Source organism: Pagrus major, chromosome 20 (assembly GCF_040436345.1).
Source record: "Pagrus major chromosome 20, Pma_NU_1.0".
In the NCBI taxonomy this organism is placed as follows: domain Eukaryota; kingdom Metazoa; phylum Chordata; class Actinopteri; order Spariformes; family Sparidae; genus Pagrus; species Pagrus major.
The window spans coordinates 15,147,663-15,164,465 of record NC_133234.1 but is presented as its reverse complement, the minus strand read 5'-3'; the positions used below and the strand labels follow the sequence as shown (position 1 = coordinate 15,164,465).

Below are 16,803 nucleotides of genomic sequence, written 5' to 3'. Positions count from 1 at the left end.
AGTGATGTTTGGTTTTTCCTAACCCAGAATTCCAGGGTAAGAAAAACCACAGGGATTTAGTTTGTGTTCCTACTTGGCGAGTTTCAGCGGGAGAGAAGGGAGAGATTAGCTCCACTCAAACTGGATCATCGACTGAAAGAAGCCACAGAACCTCGGGTCTAAACAATAGCCCGCAAAAAATCTGTTTACGTTCACAACAATAAATAAATAAATGGATAAAGGCTGGGAAAAATGTAAGCTGCCAGACAGAGTGTAAGCCAGTGTTTTATTAAAACAATTCAAATGGCATTATTGATGAAAACCGATTGAGGGGCTGGAGATTATTCAGTGGTTTTTACCGTAGCGGAGCCCTATTTCGATCCTAAAACTCTCTGTCTACCAATGGAGGCAATTTCTTGTAAACTCTTCTTTATTATTTAATGTGCACAATCCATTTCATAGACATTGCTACATACAGCTCTTCCTAACTGAACACAAATCCACACGTGTGTACTTACAAGCACTGAATTCTTGAAGAGAGAAGGTAGAAAAAAATAAAGTCTCTTCGTCTCGAGGATGTTCCGTCCTCTTTGCATTTGAGTCACGCCTCGGCCCTGCTGCACACACAAATACCTTCCTCCTCTCCTCCTCTTATTCAGAGTTATTTGTGGTCCAGCAAATCATTATTGGGTTAGATGAGTGTTTAGGTGAATGGCTTTGTCGCTGAATGCACTTCACTTTACTGCCCCCGTTCAGATTTCTCTGAACTCCCGGCATCAAATTTGCTGCTCTGAGCATTACTGTAATAAAAAAAGAGGAGAGGAGGTCTTCGGTAAATGTTTCTTTAGTTGTGTTTTTGGTTGTTTGTCTCATGAGATTCTGACAAACAACATAACAGTCGCTTAACGTTCCATGTTTTATGTAACCCGAAGCATGTTTTTACGCTTCAAGTGTATTTTTTTTGCAGCTTACTACTTTACTGTTCATTAGGCTGTGACTGCTGTTGTCAGTGGACAGCTGCAGCTGCTGGTGTACTGTTTGCATTATGGGGCCGTGCAGACCAAGCTGCTACATCTATTGAAAGGAAAATCTCATTTTTGGCTGAGTACCCGAGGCTCATGTGAACATATTTGATATGGTTTTTACAACTGCATTTTACCTGAGGTGAACTGGAATGGTCAACAACCGATCGTTAACATGACAACTTTATGACTTCAGTACCAAGCTTCTGACCAGTTTCTTAGTAACATGTTACAGTGATGCAATTTTGGTGAGAAATGAAAGAGAATACAGTTGTTACAAGCCAACAAGGCTGCCAAATGTCTGACTGCAGTTTGATTGACACCACTGGATATTTTTAAAGGACACCTCGGGAGATTTCCAGCGTTTTTGGTCATGACCAAAAACCTATTTTTCATGGGAAGTCGGACCATCTCCATGTGAGTGTGGCGACCAAAAGAGTTATTTTAAACCAAACCATGACTTTTTCGAACCCTTACCAAGTTTTTTTTGTGCCTAAACCAAACCAGACCATTAGCACGGCATTGTGACAAGAGAAAATATAGCAATGTTACAACATAAACATGACAACATAAGTTATAACGTAAGGAAACATTCAGTTTCAACTTATCAGTGTTTTGCAGAAACATACTTTGCTAACATTTATTCTGCCGTTTGGGTTGGTTATTTCAACATCGACATCAACAACGAGTTTGATGGAAGATTTGGGGTCTCTGCATTCAGACTGGTGTGGTACTATACATGTTAAGCTTGGCTCATTGGCTGGAAGCGAAGAGATGGCAGATCCTGTTTTCAGTATCTTACAGCAAGCGTATGTATACCAGTTTATTTATTTTCCCATTTCTGCAAAGACTGATGACACCAGCTAACAATACATGTTTAAACATTGAAAATACTCTGTGGCATCCAAGTCTTACAGAAAAAGAGAGGAGAAATGTGTCTCTTGGTATCTGCAAAGTTGCCTCATTTACATGTTTTGCCTTTTTTAGCGAGCTGACTGAGTTTAGCTTCTTGTTAGTCGACAATGAGGAACAACCTGGTTTTGTTAAGAGGTGGAGGTGTGTGAATCCACTTGAAGTCATCACGGCTAATGATGAACTAGCTGTATGTAGTCCTAAAAATAATATTAATACGTAATAATAGATAATACTGTAGGCTGGCTGCTTATTCAACCATTTAGTTTCATTTTCTGTTACAACACAGCTGTGGTGTGAGTGTGTGGATGGAAAGGAGTTGTTTAAAAGGTGCTTTTAACAGAATTAGACCAAGTAACAAAGGCAAATTGTTATTAATGTGTATTGAGTAATACATTGCATTTTGAAAATAACTTGCTTACGATATGCAAAACAATGACTTCACACCACCTCCATATTCGACTAAATGCCTCTCAGGGTACAGTGCAAATTATCTCTTCATCTTCATCCCTATTTAGCTATTTATCCAACATCTTATCCTGTCTCATCTGTTCTCTCTGGTGGTGCCCCCCTTTTCTCTCGTACCCTACAGTTTGATGAAAGTATAAATGAGACCCCCGAGCATAAACTGTTTTCAGTATTCCGCGGTGCGTCTATCTAGGCCATGGCGAAGCACTTTTAATCTGAGAGAAACATGTTTCTCAAGGGTTCTTCAACAGTTCCAGCCCCCTAACAGGGCGATGTATTACAGGCTGCGATCCAAACGGCATTAAAAATTGCTGTCACTCACGTCTTGTTGGTGCCCACCAGCGAGGGGACGCGCCGCTCGTGTTGGGTCCTGACCCATGGTTTTAATAAATCAGGGAGCAGAGATAGATATTGATTTCTTATGCGGGTTATGTTTTCAGCAGAGATAAACAGGGGGTCTGGGGAAATTTGGGGACAATCTGTCAGCCAATCACTGGAACCACCTCAATCTGCAGTGGTTCACATTCTGTATTGATTTGGCAGCCACATAGCTGGAGCCGAGCACAAGCGGGGAGATGATTCTAGTTTTTATGATGACTGACAAACATTGTTGGAGAGAGAGGGAGCGATGCACTGCGGTCGTGACAAATAAAATGTTTTGATACAGATAGAAGTAAGCCATGATAGCACTTTTTGTTCCAAAGTTATTATGTGTTTTGTGAGACTGATTTATTAAACGCATTAGATGGGTTCAGTTTGAATACATTCAATGACAGCCAACTGTTGGAGAAAATTTTATTTGTGTTGTTTCATAGAACTTTTAGTTTTGAGTGCCTGAGATGCTGAAAAAGGTTTTAGAGCATTTAATCATTAATTTTCAGTAGATATGTCCCAAGCTGATGGGTATCGTGGCTGATCCTGGCATATTTCAATCGATTGGTATCGGCTAAATCTAAGCCAATTAAAATTCAGTGCTTTCTCTGCTGAAGTTTACTGCGTCTGCTCTACTTTACCAGAGACAGGCTCTACACACTCGGCCGACATGCTGAGGTTGGCAAAATGCACAGATTCACTTAAAGGAGCTCTATGTAACAATCTGTAGCAATTCACAAGTTTTTTAAAATTTTGTATTGGTCATATGTGAGCGGAGTGCAACGTGATGTGAAAAATGAGACCTTCACCCTCTCTCTCGGTTGAATATACAAGCCTGTGGACGATTTGTTATAGTTGTTTAATGCTGCTGCATGTGAAGTACTCGGGTTGGATTTTCCGCAACAATCGAAAGAATGTGACTTTATGCACGTTCTTTAGTGCCTTTACATCAGACCTCACTTGGGACTTGTTGATCTTGTCTTGGGACTTAACTTTGTCTTGTTGGTTTTGGCTTTGCACTTGACCTTGGACTTGTTGGTCTTGACTTGAGACCTGATTTGGGACTTGGTCTTGATTGTGGACTTGTCTTAAGACTTGTTACATGCCTTGGGACTTGTTGGTCTTGACTTGAGACCTGATTTGGGACTTGGTCTTGATTTTGGACTTGCTTTGAGACCTGTTACATGACTTGGGACTTGATGGTCTTGACTCCAGACCTGTTACATGACTTGGGACTTGATGGTCTTGACTCCAGACCTGATTTGGGACTTGGTCTTGATTTAGGACCTGACTTGGGACTTGTCAATTTCAATTTGGGACTTGTTTCTACCTCGACTGCCTCAGTACCTCTCTCCGCTCTGTTAACAGAGAGCAACAGTAGCTAAAGTTTCAAAATGGAGTCTGCTGACAAAAAGTAACGATCCACTTCCAGCACAACACGGATGTTCCACAGAGCCCCTTTAACTCAGACACTAATTATCATTAGCAAAGAGCAAGATGCACAATATTCAGGTGGCAGCTTGGCATTTTAGCCAGTGCTGCTCGTAGCTTTCCCAGGTGAAAAAACGTCACCAGTGGTGGATTTTACCAGCCAGTCTGTGGTCGGGTGTGGTTGGGTTAATTTTTAGTTGGGGTAAAAGTGCGTAATGGATTGTACTCAGTAACTGTACATACTCAATGTTAAAAGACTGCGATCACGACATTTCCTAGTTTTTAATAGTTTCCACTATTGACAAATGCCTTCAAAACAAGCAAATGTATCCAAATGAAACATCATTTTAATTAAATTTTAAAGCACCAGAGCACATCAAGCTCACAGTCAGCCGCTGGGCACCATTTTACCATTAATGAGCATCTGTGGCTGACCCTCCCCCTAGTTTTTTGGTGTGTTCGGCACCCTGCGAACTAGTTGGCCTTAACTGGTGGCAGTTCAATCAATTTAATCTATCAAATCAGGGTGAATGCAGTCGGTCAGGGGTCTTGGCTTGCTGTTTAGTCCGACAAAACCAGTAAATCCACACAAGTGCAGTTAATCCTTTTTTCCCCCCACATCCACCTTATCGCTATCGACAAATTCTTACATTTCCCCAAGCATATACCGAAACAATACAAGTGGATTCAAAAGTTTAGTTTCTTCACTGTGCTTTTTGGACAAGAAATACAGATGACTGTGTCACCACCAATGTTTTTTCCTCTCTTGTCTTTCTTTCATGTTGTTATTTTCCTGTGAAACTGTTGTTTCTGTGTTTGTTTTGCTGTATTTCTACACCACTTTTCAAAATCAATAAACAAAATACGGATGACCGACCCATCGGTTGTAGTTCTTACGGTGTTGTTCACATACAGCTTTTAAAAGCAGTCATGAAGCTTTTCAAAGAAGATACATCGATTTCACACATCAAAGTCTATTTACAGGTTTTGTGCAGGACTATTGTATATGTTGTGTAAAACCTTTTGAGGCTCCAGTGGAGCAACAGAAAAGTCTGATCAAATCCCTAAAGTCATGGTTAAAGCTGAAAGCGACAAGTCTGAAAATGTAAAGAATCTGGTGGTGTGGAGTCAGAAAGAACTGAGCTGCTACCTACTCCTCATCTCTGCTTGAAGTGGCTCAAGGCTACATTAGCTGCTACGAGCATGACATACTCGATTCTGAAGTGGTTTTGACAAGGAAGAAGGATGTATGGCATTAAAAAACAAAACAACAGATTTCTGCAGCATCATTTTTTAGATAAATCATCCATCATGAGTCCAACAATGTACAAAGGAGGACTCTTTTAATCAGTCTGCCTTTGTCAGCACAAGTTCTTTAGGGTCTGCTTTGTGAAACACGTTCATATTGTTTTCCTATATTCTAAAATTGAAACAGCTGCAAGGTGATTCGATCAAATGGGATTTTTTTCATCAGGAGACTGATGAACAGAAATCTCCACCGTTGTTCCCTGACAGCTCAGATTAATCATTAAACTATTCAGTGACTTCCTCAAGTGTTTGGATAGAAACACATCAATAACAACAAGCCTAACTAACCCAAGAGTGATCATCACCTAAGTATTGCACCTTTTCCTTCTTCTTTTAAGTTGAACAATCTTTATCAAATAGTCCTGAGTGTCGGTACCCAAGTGTTGCTTTTGTTCTTTGCTTCTTGTCCTTTCCGCAAGGACAGTGCAGTGAGAACTTTTATCCTTTTGTTGAGATAAGTGCAAAACACAAAGAACTACACCCAAGTGTGCTTTGAGTATTAGGAAACAACAAGCGTAGTAGCAGCTCAGATTGTATGGCTTACGCTTTTATTGATGCCAATTTCTCACATGTTGTTGTTTAAAGAGATTCCTCACGGTGTTTCTATATAAGATGATATGGAAGAAGAAAAGGAAGGGAAACGAAAAGCGGGACAACATACATCAAAAAGCAGCTCACACCTTTTGATGCATGTTTCTCTCTTTTCTCAAACCTGCAAAAGCGCTTGTCATGTTCCCACCGATTCCCTGTTTCATGATGTGTTTTGAGTCAAGTTGAGGCATGGTACTGGAAAAAAAAAGACAACTCTGCATGGCCTGCCATACGGTTTGATTTGACCTGGCGGATGTTTCCCAAAACCCAGACAAAACAAAAATAACAACACTATTTAAAAATTATAACATGAGTCACTGTTTATGCAATTTTAAGGTTTTTTTAAAAGGTAAAACTGTGTTTAATTATTTTTCATAATCTGAGCCCGCAGAATGACAGTCAGTTAGTCAAAGGGTACTTTTACACATTACAGTGTGTTCACAGTACTTGAGGAGTACTACTGCATACTGTATGTGTAAAAAAATAGTACACAGCCTTTTGCGGCTCCAGAGAAACCTCCATGTAATCTGATAAATTGCCTCCAGTGATGTCAGGCAGTGGCTAAATTGCATTGTGGGTAATGTGGATGCCAGGTTTTGAAAAGGAAAAAGAATGCGCAGAATAAAATAGGTAATATTTCTGGTTCTGCTGTATCGATTTTGATCTTTTTCTTGGTAAACTGTCCATAGTGAGTCCAACAGTACTATAGGAGCGCAAAGCCAGACCAGCGGACTGCTTTTCAAAACTGGTGCCTTCATTACCCAAAATGCATCTTAGTCACTAGAGGCAAACCATGGTGACCATAGGTGCTTGCTCTTGGACCGTGATCTCCCTTTAAGTTTCGTTTTGGACCTCCAAGAGAAAAAGTTTGGGCACTCCTGCACCAAAGAACTCAAACTCTTTGCCCGTGCAGTTGCTAAATCAATCGGTGGAGCAATGTAGATTGACCGCGTTCTAGAGAGTGAACCATTCGATGGCTGTATTCGCTTCTGCTCTCAGATATTGCACAGTAATCGCTAAAACTAAAATTTCACAAGTGAACTGCTGTACGCCAGACTTTAGCTACATAATCAATACGCATAGTGTTTACAAAATATAAGGAGCAGCTGCATTTACCATGAAATAACCCCAGCAGCTTGAGTGTGTGAGGTAGTGAAAGTTATGGCTCTTTATTGATTGAATCAGCGATGGAGAGATGAAATGCAGGAGATGGAAAACAGGAGGCAGGGGAGAACAAAAATGAAAAAAAAAAAGTCACCTTATCGCGTCCTCATCTTTTAGGAGTGCATTACCTCTAGTTTCTTTTACTGTCTTGCATTTATTCTAGATTGCCGTGTGTGCTTGCATTTGCCGTGAAACTGCTCCTTCCCTGACCTGCAAACAGTATAATTTCCTCTCCAGTTTTCAGCAAGATGATAACTGGTGAGGCACCCTTTCATTACCTTTGATTCTGCATTACTATTTTTCTTTTTCTCATTTCTGTCTTACACTTATATTCACAATTTTTATCTCTTAGACTTCTTTCCTGCCATTATCCAATACAAACCTTTAAATCATATATTTCTTAAAAAATGAAAGTGGCACACCTGAAAAAAGGGTGGAAAGATGGAGAGGGAAAGATAAACACGGAGGGAGTGATGGAAAGTGCTGCAGAGTGTCTGACAAAGGGTGTGAAAACTCTGGCAACTTGATGACCTTTTCGAGACTCGGCTCCAGACAGACATGAGGAAAAAACTGATGAGCAGACGGAGAGAAATCCTTACCGCCTATGAAGTACAGGCCCATTGTCTATGGCTTCTACAGTCAAAGCGTAGCTCCGCCCAACAGTGAGCTCAACACCTGGTGCCACAGTGATGACCCCGGTGCTGTGAAAACAGTTCATTCAATGCTGTTAAATGACTATGAACACTTTTATCCAAATGACTCAGATGAAGGTGGTGAGTGTAGCATGGTAATAAACCAATTTTTAACACTTCGTTTCTTCAGAAAATCTTCCACAGACCACAATGACCTTTTATATGTCCATAGCAATTACTGATCATCATCATAGCTTTAATACTGTGAAACAGATTTATGGGTGCTTACAAATCCTCTACAAGTTACCTCTGATACCATCATTAATTCTCCACACATATCTGCTCTATGAACTGTGCATCATTTTGCTTCCGGCGCCAACTCATCTATAGTTTTCTCAGTGCTTTTTTATCCGTAACTTAGTTAAAATACTTCACTTTTCACAGATTGTTTTGTATATATTGTTAATAGCTTTTGTTTTTGGTGTTTTTAACATTTTTAATCACTTATATAATCATTTAGGTGTTTTTATCTAAAAAAGGTTAGCCTGTCAGCTAGCCTAGCTGGCCTCCTAAAAAGCTCTGCATATACACATTCTCTTGAGCTTTACTGCTCACTTTTACACGATGGTGTACGTCAGTCACTTTCAGTTTTGGCAGCTCTTCCAAGCACAGCCAAAGTGGCCCAACGTTAGCGTGTGGCTAGCAAAAACAAATGGTAAACTTTAAATAACATATACAAAGCGAACTGTGAAAAGTTAAGTATTTTAGCTAAGTTATGAATGAAAAAGCGTAGATAACGTTTACACAGTGGAGTTAACAACAGTAGCAAAAGAGCATAAGGGGACATACATACGACATAGCAGCAACAGTACTAAGACCTCAAACAATACCACAGGACTCTATACCATTGTGGATTTGTTGTCTCATGCCCAATGTGAAAACAGCAGCACTGAGTTTTTTTAAACATTGAAATATCTAAAAAAAAAAATCGCTAAAAACTCCTCTTGAACCAAGCCTGTAGCGGTCCTGGTAGGTGGCTAACTGTTTCCGCTGTGCTTTTGCTAAGCTAACTGGCATTGGCTTCATGTTGAGCTTACAGACATGAGATGGGTATCTTCTTAACTAACATTTGGCAAAGAAAGCGTACGTACCAAAATGTCCTACCAAAATAATCATTTCAAACTGCAAGTGATATATTTACCTGTTGCTGATAAGAAAATGTCCCTGGTCACCAGCTAAGATCCGATATGTGACCTGACCGTTGGGACCTGCATCATAGTCAACTGCTGACAGCTAGGAAGAGATAAACACAAAAACCCCATCATATCCCAAAACCATAAACGCAACTTTTACTTTGAGTCTAAATATTACACATCTTAAGAACTGTGTCATTGTTTTTGACAGTGTGTACCTGTAACACAGTTTCTCCGGCCATCATATCAGTAAAAAGATTGACGTTATAAGAGACGTTAGCAAAAGTCGGAGTGTTGTCGTTAGCATCCAGCACCGTTATCGTCACGCTAACCGGAACGCTCTCCTGGACGCCGTCGGATGCTAGGAGCTGAAAGACAGACACACACAGAGAAAAGATATAAAAAATGATTTATGCTGTATTTTTCAGAGCAATAAAATGTTCTCTACCTTTGGAGGGAGGGCAGACTGTGTACTCAATATCTCCTTGACATCTCAATAGTGTCTGTTTGTTTCCTTGTTTATTTTGCGGTTGAGTTATTCTTGTTGCTTTCTCGATCTGAATCTCTGTCCTGGGTCTACTCTATATTTAAATTCACTGACTACATTTCCTCACAATAGACCTAGCTCCCCACGATATAAAACCCAATTAATGCATTTATGTCCAGTTAACCATAATGCCAATGTAGGCGATGTTACCTGCTTAAAAACACCTTCTGTAGTTTGTTTGTTTATTCTTCTCATTCCCAATGCTTTGGGATGGCGACTAACCAGACCAACAATCCCAAAGCGTCAGTATTTGAAGACTTTAATGCCTTAAAAAAAAACGGTTTAAAAAAACAAAAAAAAAAACAAGTTGTGTTTGCATGGATTACAAAACAAGAAGAAGAAAAGTGTTGATCACTGTGCTTTAGAAGCCTGGAAGGTGGATATTTTTCAGTCCAAAATAGCATTTTTCCCTTGCTCTCTGTCTTTATGCAAACCTAAGCTAACTGCCTGCTGGCTCTGGCTTAGCCTGTAGCGTACATTTAGCACGATTGATTCTTTAAGCAGTCTTTCCATCGTCATATCATCATCTGTGCCACTTGACAATTTCTGAATTAGAAAATATGCAGGTTTTCTGAGACTGCTTAGCTGCCAAATCAACTTAAAAAAAAGAAACTAAATCTTGTATCTTATATTTGAGTCTCCTCTCTCCTTAAATCAGCACAAGCATTTAAGTGTTCACTCGTATGTGAAACCAAATGAAATTTTCCACTTAAATGTTGGTTAAGAAGACCGCACTTCTTTAAACTGACGACTTCTCTCCTCCTCCAGCGACTCCACTCTTCCATGAAGGCAATTTATACTACCTAATATACTAAAACATTTATTTCTCCTTCTATAAAAAAAAAAAAAATCATCCATATCAGAGTGCACATCAACAGAAGCGACAGAAGCTTCTTCACTGATACCAATCTTCTCCACGGGCTCATCTGCCAAGAAGCTGATTGACTCTCCTTTAAATGAAAATCATCTTCCATGTCTCATAGCGCTCTCTCGCTCTCTCTTCTCCTCTGGTTTAATTTCTCCGGCAAAGCTTTCATGATGATTACCGTACACCTCTGCCTTTCAATCAATGCGCCAGGCCTTCCTGCTTCTTCCGTCTTCGACTTCCAAATAGCTGCATGCGCACAAAAGGGCGCGTGAACTCAAACAATGTGCTGCTGCAACGTCTACAAACACACACACACACACACACACACTGCCAGTGTGACCAGACTGACAGGCTGAACTTGACAGATAACCGACTGCTATATGAAATAACGATGCTTGTACATCACATGGTTAGGCATTCACAGAGGGAGATACTCCGTGCTTGGCAACCTACAGCTTCTATGCGCCCCACCAATAACAAAGCCGCTCAATTACGTTAAATAAAGAATAAGAGGGGAGAGGAACAATAAAAGAAAGGAGGAAAAATAGGGGAAAGTGGACCAGAGCAAGTCTTGTTTTTTACATCTATTTCTGCACTGAGTAATGGAAGAGCTGTGTGCTGGCTTGAATCTTGAAGAGTAGCCAAACACTCGTAAAAGCCCTGTGATATTGCCAACCTTGAGACCTCAAAAATAGGGAGGATTTGAAACCAAAGTAAACAGGATTGAGGTCCCTGCACAGGAAGAAAAAGACATTCAGAGGCTTTTAAAGAATGGAAAAACAAAATCAAAAGATGTTATGTTATGTTTAATAATTTCGAATTTGCTTTTAATTCTGTGAAAACAATGCTGAATAATTTGCCCCTCTGGCGTGAACTTGCATGAATCTCCGGCACAAACTAAGATTCATCGCCACAGCCTTTGACGGTGATTTGCTTCGGTGTGACAGCAAAAAACGACGTGGCAGATTTTGCAAAATGCGTGCCCCTTTCCTTTAAAACTTCCCGTTAGAAACATGAATTCTTTTTTCCGCAAAGTCTGAAATTGATTTATTTATTTCTGGCTCTGCGTGTCTGGCATTTAATGAGGAGGAAGAGGTGAAACAGAGCAGTAGACGATGTGCTGCACAGTGCCAGAAGCAAGTTGTGATAACAAAAATGGGAAAAAAGTTCTGAAATTTTAGGAAACTGGGAGAGGGCCAGTGGTGGACTCAAGATGTTTGAGGGGCAGGGTTGAACAAAATAAGAGCACCAGCTGTATGGGGTGGAGCACCAGTGCACAGAAAGATGCTGGAAGGGCACCCTAGAGTACACTTTATCTTATTCTATCCACTACTGGGGCTTTCTCAGCGTTTTCCAAACATGGGGGCACCAGAGGGAGGGCAAGTGGTATGAACCCTGCTAGTCATGCTTCAGAAATGCCTACAAGTACTATTCTCTAACATTGTTTATCCCATCCATTGTTTCTTTTCTGTGTAACCTCCTGCTCTCTCATTTCCAAGTCTTATCTCCTCTCACTCACCGGTGCAAGTGCCTCCAATTCCTCTCTTTCCTGCCCATCTACCTCCCTTTCCTCCTGTATTCTTCTCCTACTCGCACCTCTTACTTCATTTTTCACACCTCTCTTCCCACTTGGCTTCCTTTTTTCACCTCCTCTCTCGATAAGAGCCTTTTTATCCCCAAGACCGCCGCTGCAGTTTTATCAAAGGTCTCTCCGATTTAAGGTTAAGTTATTCAAATGCATTCAGACGTTTATCTCTCTCACATCCACACACATTGTACACGATGACACACAAACGCCAAGGCTTTAGAGTACCGTGAATGTGTAGGAGTCCTGCGTCTCTCTGTCCAGTGGCTGCACCAGTGTGACGTATCTTCTGATTCCAGATGCAGACACAGAGAAAACATGAGAAAGGTCGTCCAGGGATAACCGGAGCTGAGGATCCCGGGTCTGTTGGAGAGAAAGACAGATGTTAGAGGAGACATTACAACACAGATATTTGCTGGAAGTATGTTGGGACATGTTTGCACTTCAGAGCTGCCAAGTGGAACCTCCTTGCGTTCAAGTAAAGGAAAAGTTCACCCCCAAGTCAGAAATACATATTATTCCTCGTACCTCTCACAGAGTTTAAGAGATATCTACCCAAAAATGTATGCCATCTTTCCAAAACATTAACTAGAACAAGTGCATGATGTATCTAATGTCCTCCTCGGTTGAGCTGTAATGTTGGCTAGCCCCTCATCCATTAACAGATGCAAGTTTCTGTCGATATGTGATATTGTAGGCGGATGCAGTTCGGTAGAAAGAAAATAGTTCCTACATTCAACTGCTAACAAGAAGGTCTGTGGATTGTCTTGAGTGACTGAGTCATAATTTCCGGAAGAGAGATGGTTGTTGAGTTTTTAAAATGTATTTTTGGTGCTTTGAGCAACAAAGGCCAAGTGCCATCTATTCCATTATATTCAAGAGGAAGCAGACATCTCTCCAGCCGATATCCCCAAAACAACTCGCATCAAAAAATCTAGATGGATAACTTGCACTACAGGAAAGAAGGAAAATATGTGTTTTTGAGTTTGGGGACAACTGTTCCTTTAAGTCCTGGGTCATCAACATGGGGTCTGCAACCCCTAGGGGTCCTCAGAGCTTCTTTAGTGGGTCCAACAAATTATTGTTCAAAATTTTAAATGGGTCTGTAAATATAACATGAATCCAACGTGTGTAATGAAAGATTAACTCATTAAAAAACATTTAATTTACACAATATTGATAATAGTCTACCTATGATTCCTCGTGCAATCATTAAGCAAGCTAACCTAACATTACATTAAATCCCTGTGCAGTACCTGTCCATAACAACAAACTAGCTAGCCAACTTAGGCCGTGGTGATTTCCAGGACGTCTAACACTGACATTTCGACGCTAAAGGGTACGTTGTGTGTCTGTATGCAAAGCAGCGACGATATTTGATGACCTGGGGTCATCAATGTCTAGCTAACTACATATTATTAAAACACATTAGCCATTCAGCTGCACCTATTTGCAGGCCCACTTTAATTTTTATTAATATTTTATACAATATACATGAATGTTGTGGCTGATTAGTGTGTGGAAAAGAGGTTCCCTGTTCTGTCTCTCAATCAGCTAAGTGGTGATGACCCCTTCTTTCAAGGAATACATTTCAGGAGGTTGGATACTTGACGATTAATCAAAAGAGCAGATAATGAAAGTAACAGGTCTTAAGAATACAAAAAGCAGGTGTTTCAATATAGCTGTTTCTTTTTTCTCCCTCTCCATGTGTATATTCGGAAGATTACAAATTATGACATATTACAAATTAAAGAAAAAACTGGCACAGAAACATAACAAATGAAAATGCTTCCACATGCAAAACAGCTGAGAGCAAAGAAGAGCTTTGACAGGAGAGGGTGCATGAAAAAAATCCCCTCCAAGGTTTTTCTTGACATAAAAATTCTCCGAAGAGAGCTGTGTGTGTGCGCGCGCATGTGTGTGTGTGCACGCATGTGTGTGCGTGCGTGTGTGTGTGTCTCGCCATACTGTGTGATGGAGAGGCAATCCTCAACCAAGTCCTCCCCTGACATTACACACAGTCACCTCCTCTCTCTCTCTGTGTGTGTGTGTGTGTGTGTGTATGCTGGACTATGTGTGTGTGTGAGCTCTCATTCCAGATAAGGCTGGCTCAGCAGGGTAGGGGGGCTGATAATATTGTCGATGTAGCCAGTGTGGATATTGAGTCATAAATAAACACACACACACAGAGTTAGGGACACACTCTCACAGTTGTATGCACACACATAAATAAAAGTGATGGACGGCACATAAAGGCAATTAGGACTAATCATCATTGTTGGTACTTATTGCTGGAGGAAAGACCAGGGTTAGCAATATTTAAGATAACCCAACATATATCAATCACTGCAACACACACACACAGTCTTAAGAACACACAGAAACACACACGTTATCCCCCACTAAGCCCATTCCCTGCTGTGGGGTCTTTTAGAAAGCAATGAGGCAAAGCTTGTTTTTGTCAAAATGCCTATGCTACATCTTAAACAAACTAAGCTCTTGGGAACGCATCTGCGATAACAATGTTGCAGCACTGTAAATTCTTACATTATCACTGAGAGGCAATTTAAGAGCGAAATGGTTTTACTATCCAGATTTACGGGGAAATTAGATAGGCCACTTCACACACTGCAAGCGAGGCACAAAGTAGAGATTAAGTAGAACAAAAAGAAGGGCTGAAACGGACACTTCAACGGCTCAAAACTTCATTCCTGTACCGTACCTCCTGCTGGTTGTGTTTACATGCCGATTTCAGTATGTTTGAGGACAGGAATTGGTTTGCTGGCACACTCGAGACGTGCATTGTATATAAAGATGTGTTCAAAAAGTTTCAAAGTGTGTCTTTTCTGTCATTTCAGAATATATAGCTGTACCAGCACAGCATAAAAAAAACAAAACAAACAGCCATTGTCCAGTCATAACTTAAATTTGCCAAGTCAAAACCGCCAGTATCAGGCCCAACAATGGCAAAAGGTTTGTTTTGTATTTTTAAATAGTAATTTAGATTCTAGAGTTTATGCATCCCTTCATTTTTGACGCTGCAACAGCGTAGTGTTTGTGGCTGTCGGGCCTCACAGATTAGTGTACACAAATTCATACAATAACACAGCTTTATAACTTTATCCACTGATTTCAGTTTTCCCTCTGCAGTCCTCTGGCTGCTCTGCCTCAACAGATAGCTGTACTTGTTGCTAAATTAACTACTAATTACTGCTAACCAGCAGCATGCCAATGAACACCTCCAGGCGCAGACTCGGAGAATGGCAGAGGCCAGTTAGCCTACAGTACCAGGGGATTTAAGGAGTTTCCTGATGGACGGACACTGGTAGCTTTGTTGCTGACCGAAGTGCTGCTTAATGTGGCTGCTGCCAGCCGTGCAGCTGAATAAGCGGTTCACTGGGAGCTGCCAGTCCAGGCATAGACCGCTAGCTCCGTATTGGGGGCGTAACGCGCATTCAGCTCTATAGGCTACCATAAATGGCATCAATGTCCACAACAAGTCCCTCGCTAGATGCCTATTTTTACAGGACACTCGTATCTATGCTGAAGCGAAGTAGCACGCCGCTAGCATTTTAATGAAAACTTTAATATTTGTAATGTGGTATGGCAGGCCTGTCCTTTAGATTTCTGAAGCGGTGTTCAATTGGCTGTAGTAAAAGTGATACTCAACATCTAAAACATTTGGAGGGCTTAAACTTTTTTTATTTTTATTAACTTTCCAAACTTTAAAATAAAAGAGCAAAAGTGTGAGTAATGGATTTCACAGTAGGTTTGTCTGCAAATGTTAGCATGCCTGGCTAACTTGTTACGAAGCGCGTATTTAAGACCCCTTTAACAGGGTTTTCGTTTTTACCAGTCAGCTGGAAATATGAACTAGGTGATGGATCTAATATTAGCTTGATTAACTGGCTAGCTAAATCTGCTAGCTACAGTTGTTTTTAGCTGGCAAGTCAACAAGTCACAAGTCACAATGCGTTCTTATGTCCACCTCTTCTTCAAATCGAGAGGCCATTGTTTCATTAATAACCATGATTTTTGAGCAGTCAGTTGTCAGAATTATCGCTGGAAACTACGTGTGTGTCGTGCGAGGATGGAAGGTGCCAGCACTGAAATTCAAAATAATTCAATTCTCGGTTTGTAGATCAGATACAGCCACTGTCAATTATCAACCAGTTGAAGGTTTAGAGGACTCAGAAAAGGAGGAAAAGATGAGGAACAAACTCAGCTGATACCTACAGGCACCTCATTGTCTGTCAGCTACAAGTGAAATAGATGCAACAAAATCATATACAGCAAGTGACTCCTGAGTACAGGGCTACAACATAATACACAAATACATATCTTGTGTTATTTGAATGTGAAGAAATCTGTTACTAAAATTCAAATTGTTTGGGATCTGCATTGCTCTCTGCATTCACAATAGCATGATTCTGACTTTGAAGTGCTACACTGAACATGAGTCAGCTTTTATTGCCTTAAGTCAGCTGTGTATGCTTATGCCCTCACCTCCTCCACATCGTTATCTAGGGCTATGATGGCCAGCGGAGCAGAAAGGCTGGCACTGGATGATATTGTGGTCCCCACTGGTGATGCTTCACTGACGTAGCCATGGTAACTGGTCTCCAGGAAGTAGGGTGCCTGGTTATTTTCATCCAGAACTTCGATTTGAAGGTTGGCAAAAGCTGGCAAGGGGTGACCGTTGTCCTGCTCTGCCTGAAGGAGGAGAGAAAA

General features: G+C 40.8%; 1 protein-coding gene across 1 annotated transcript in view; it reads right to left on the bottom strand.

Moving 5' to 3' along the window:
• Positions 1 to 16,803, bottom strand: part of LOC141015507 (protocadherin-15-like) — a 169,969-nt gene that overhangs the window by 102,425 nt on the left and 50,741 nt on the right. Inside the window, exons 11-15 of the mRNA XM_073489602.1 lie at positions 16,579 to 16,785; positions 12,301 to 12,435; positions 9,291 to 9,440; positions 9,081 to 9,172; positions 7,847 to 7,948 (exon numbers count right to left, since the gene is read on the bottom strand). Of these exons, the coding sequence (XP_073345703.1) occupies positions 7,847 to 7,948; positions 9,081 to 9,172; positions 9,291 to 9,440; positions 12,301 to 12,435; positions 16,579 to 16,785 (686 nt within the window). The remainder of the gene's footprint in view (positions 1 to 7,846; positions 7,949 to 9,080; positions 9,173 to 9,290; positions 9,441 to 12,300; positions 12,436 to 16,578; positions 16,786 to 16,803) is intronic.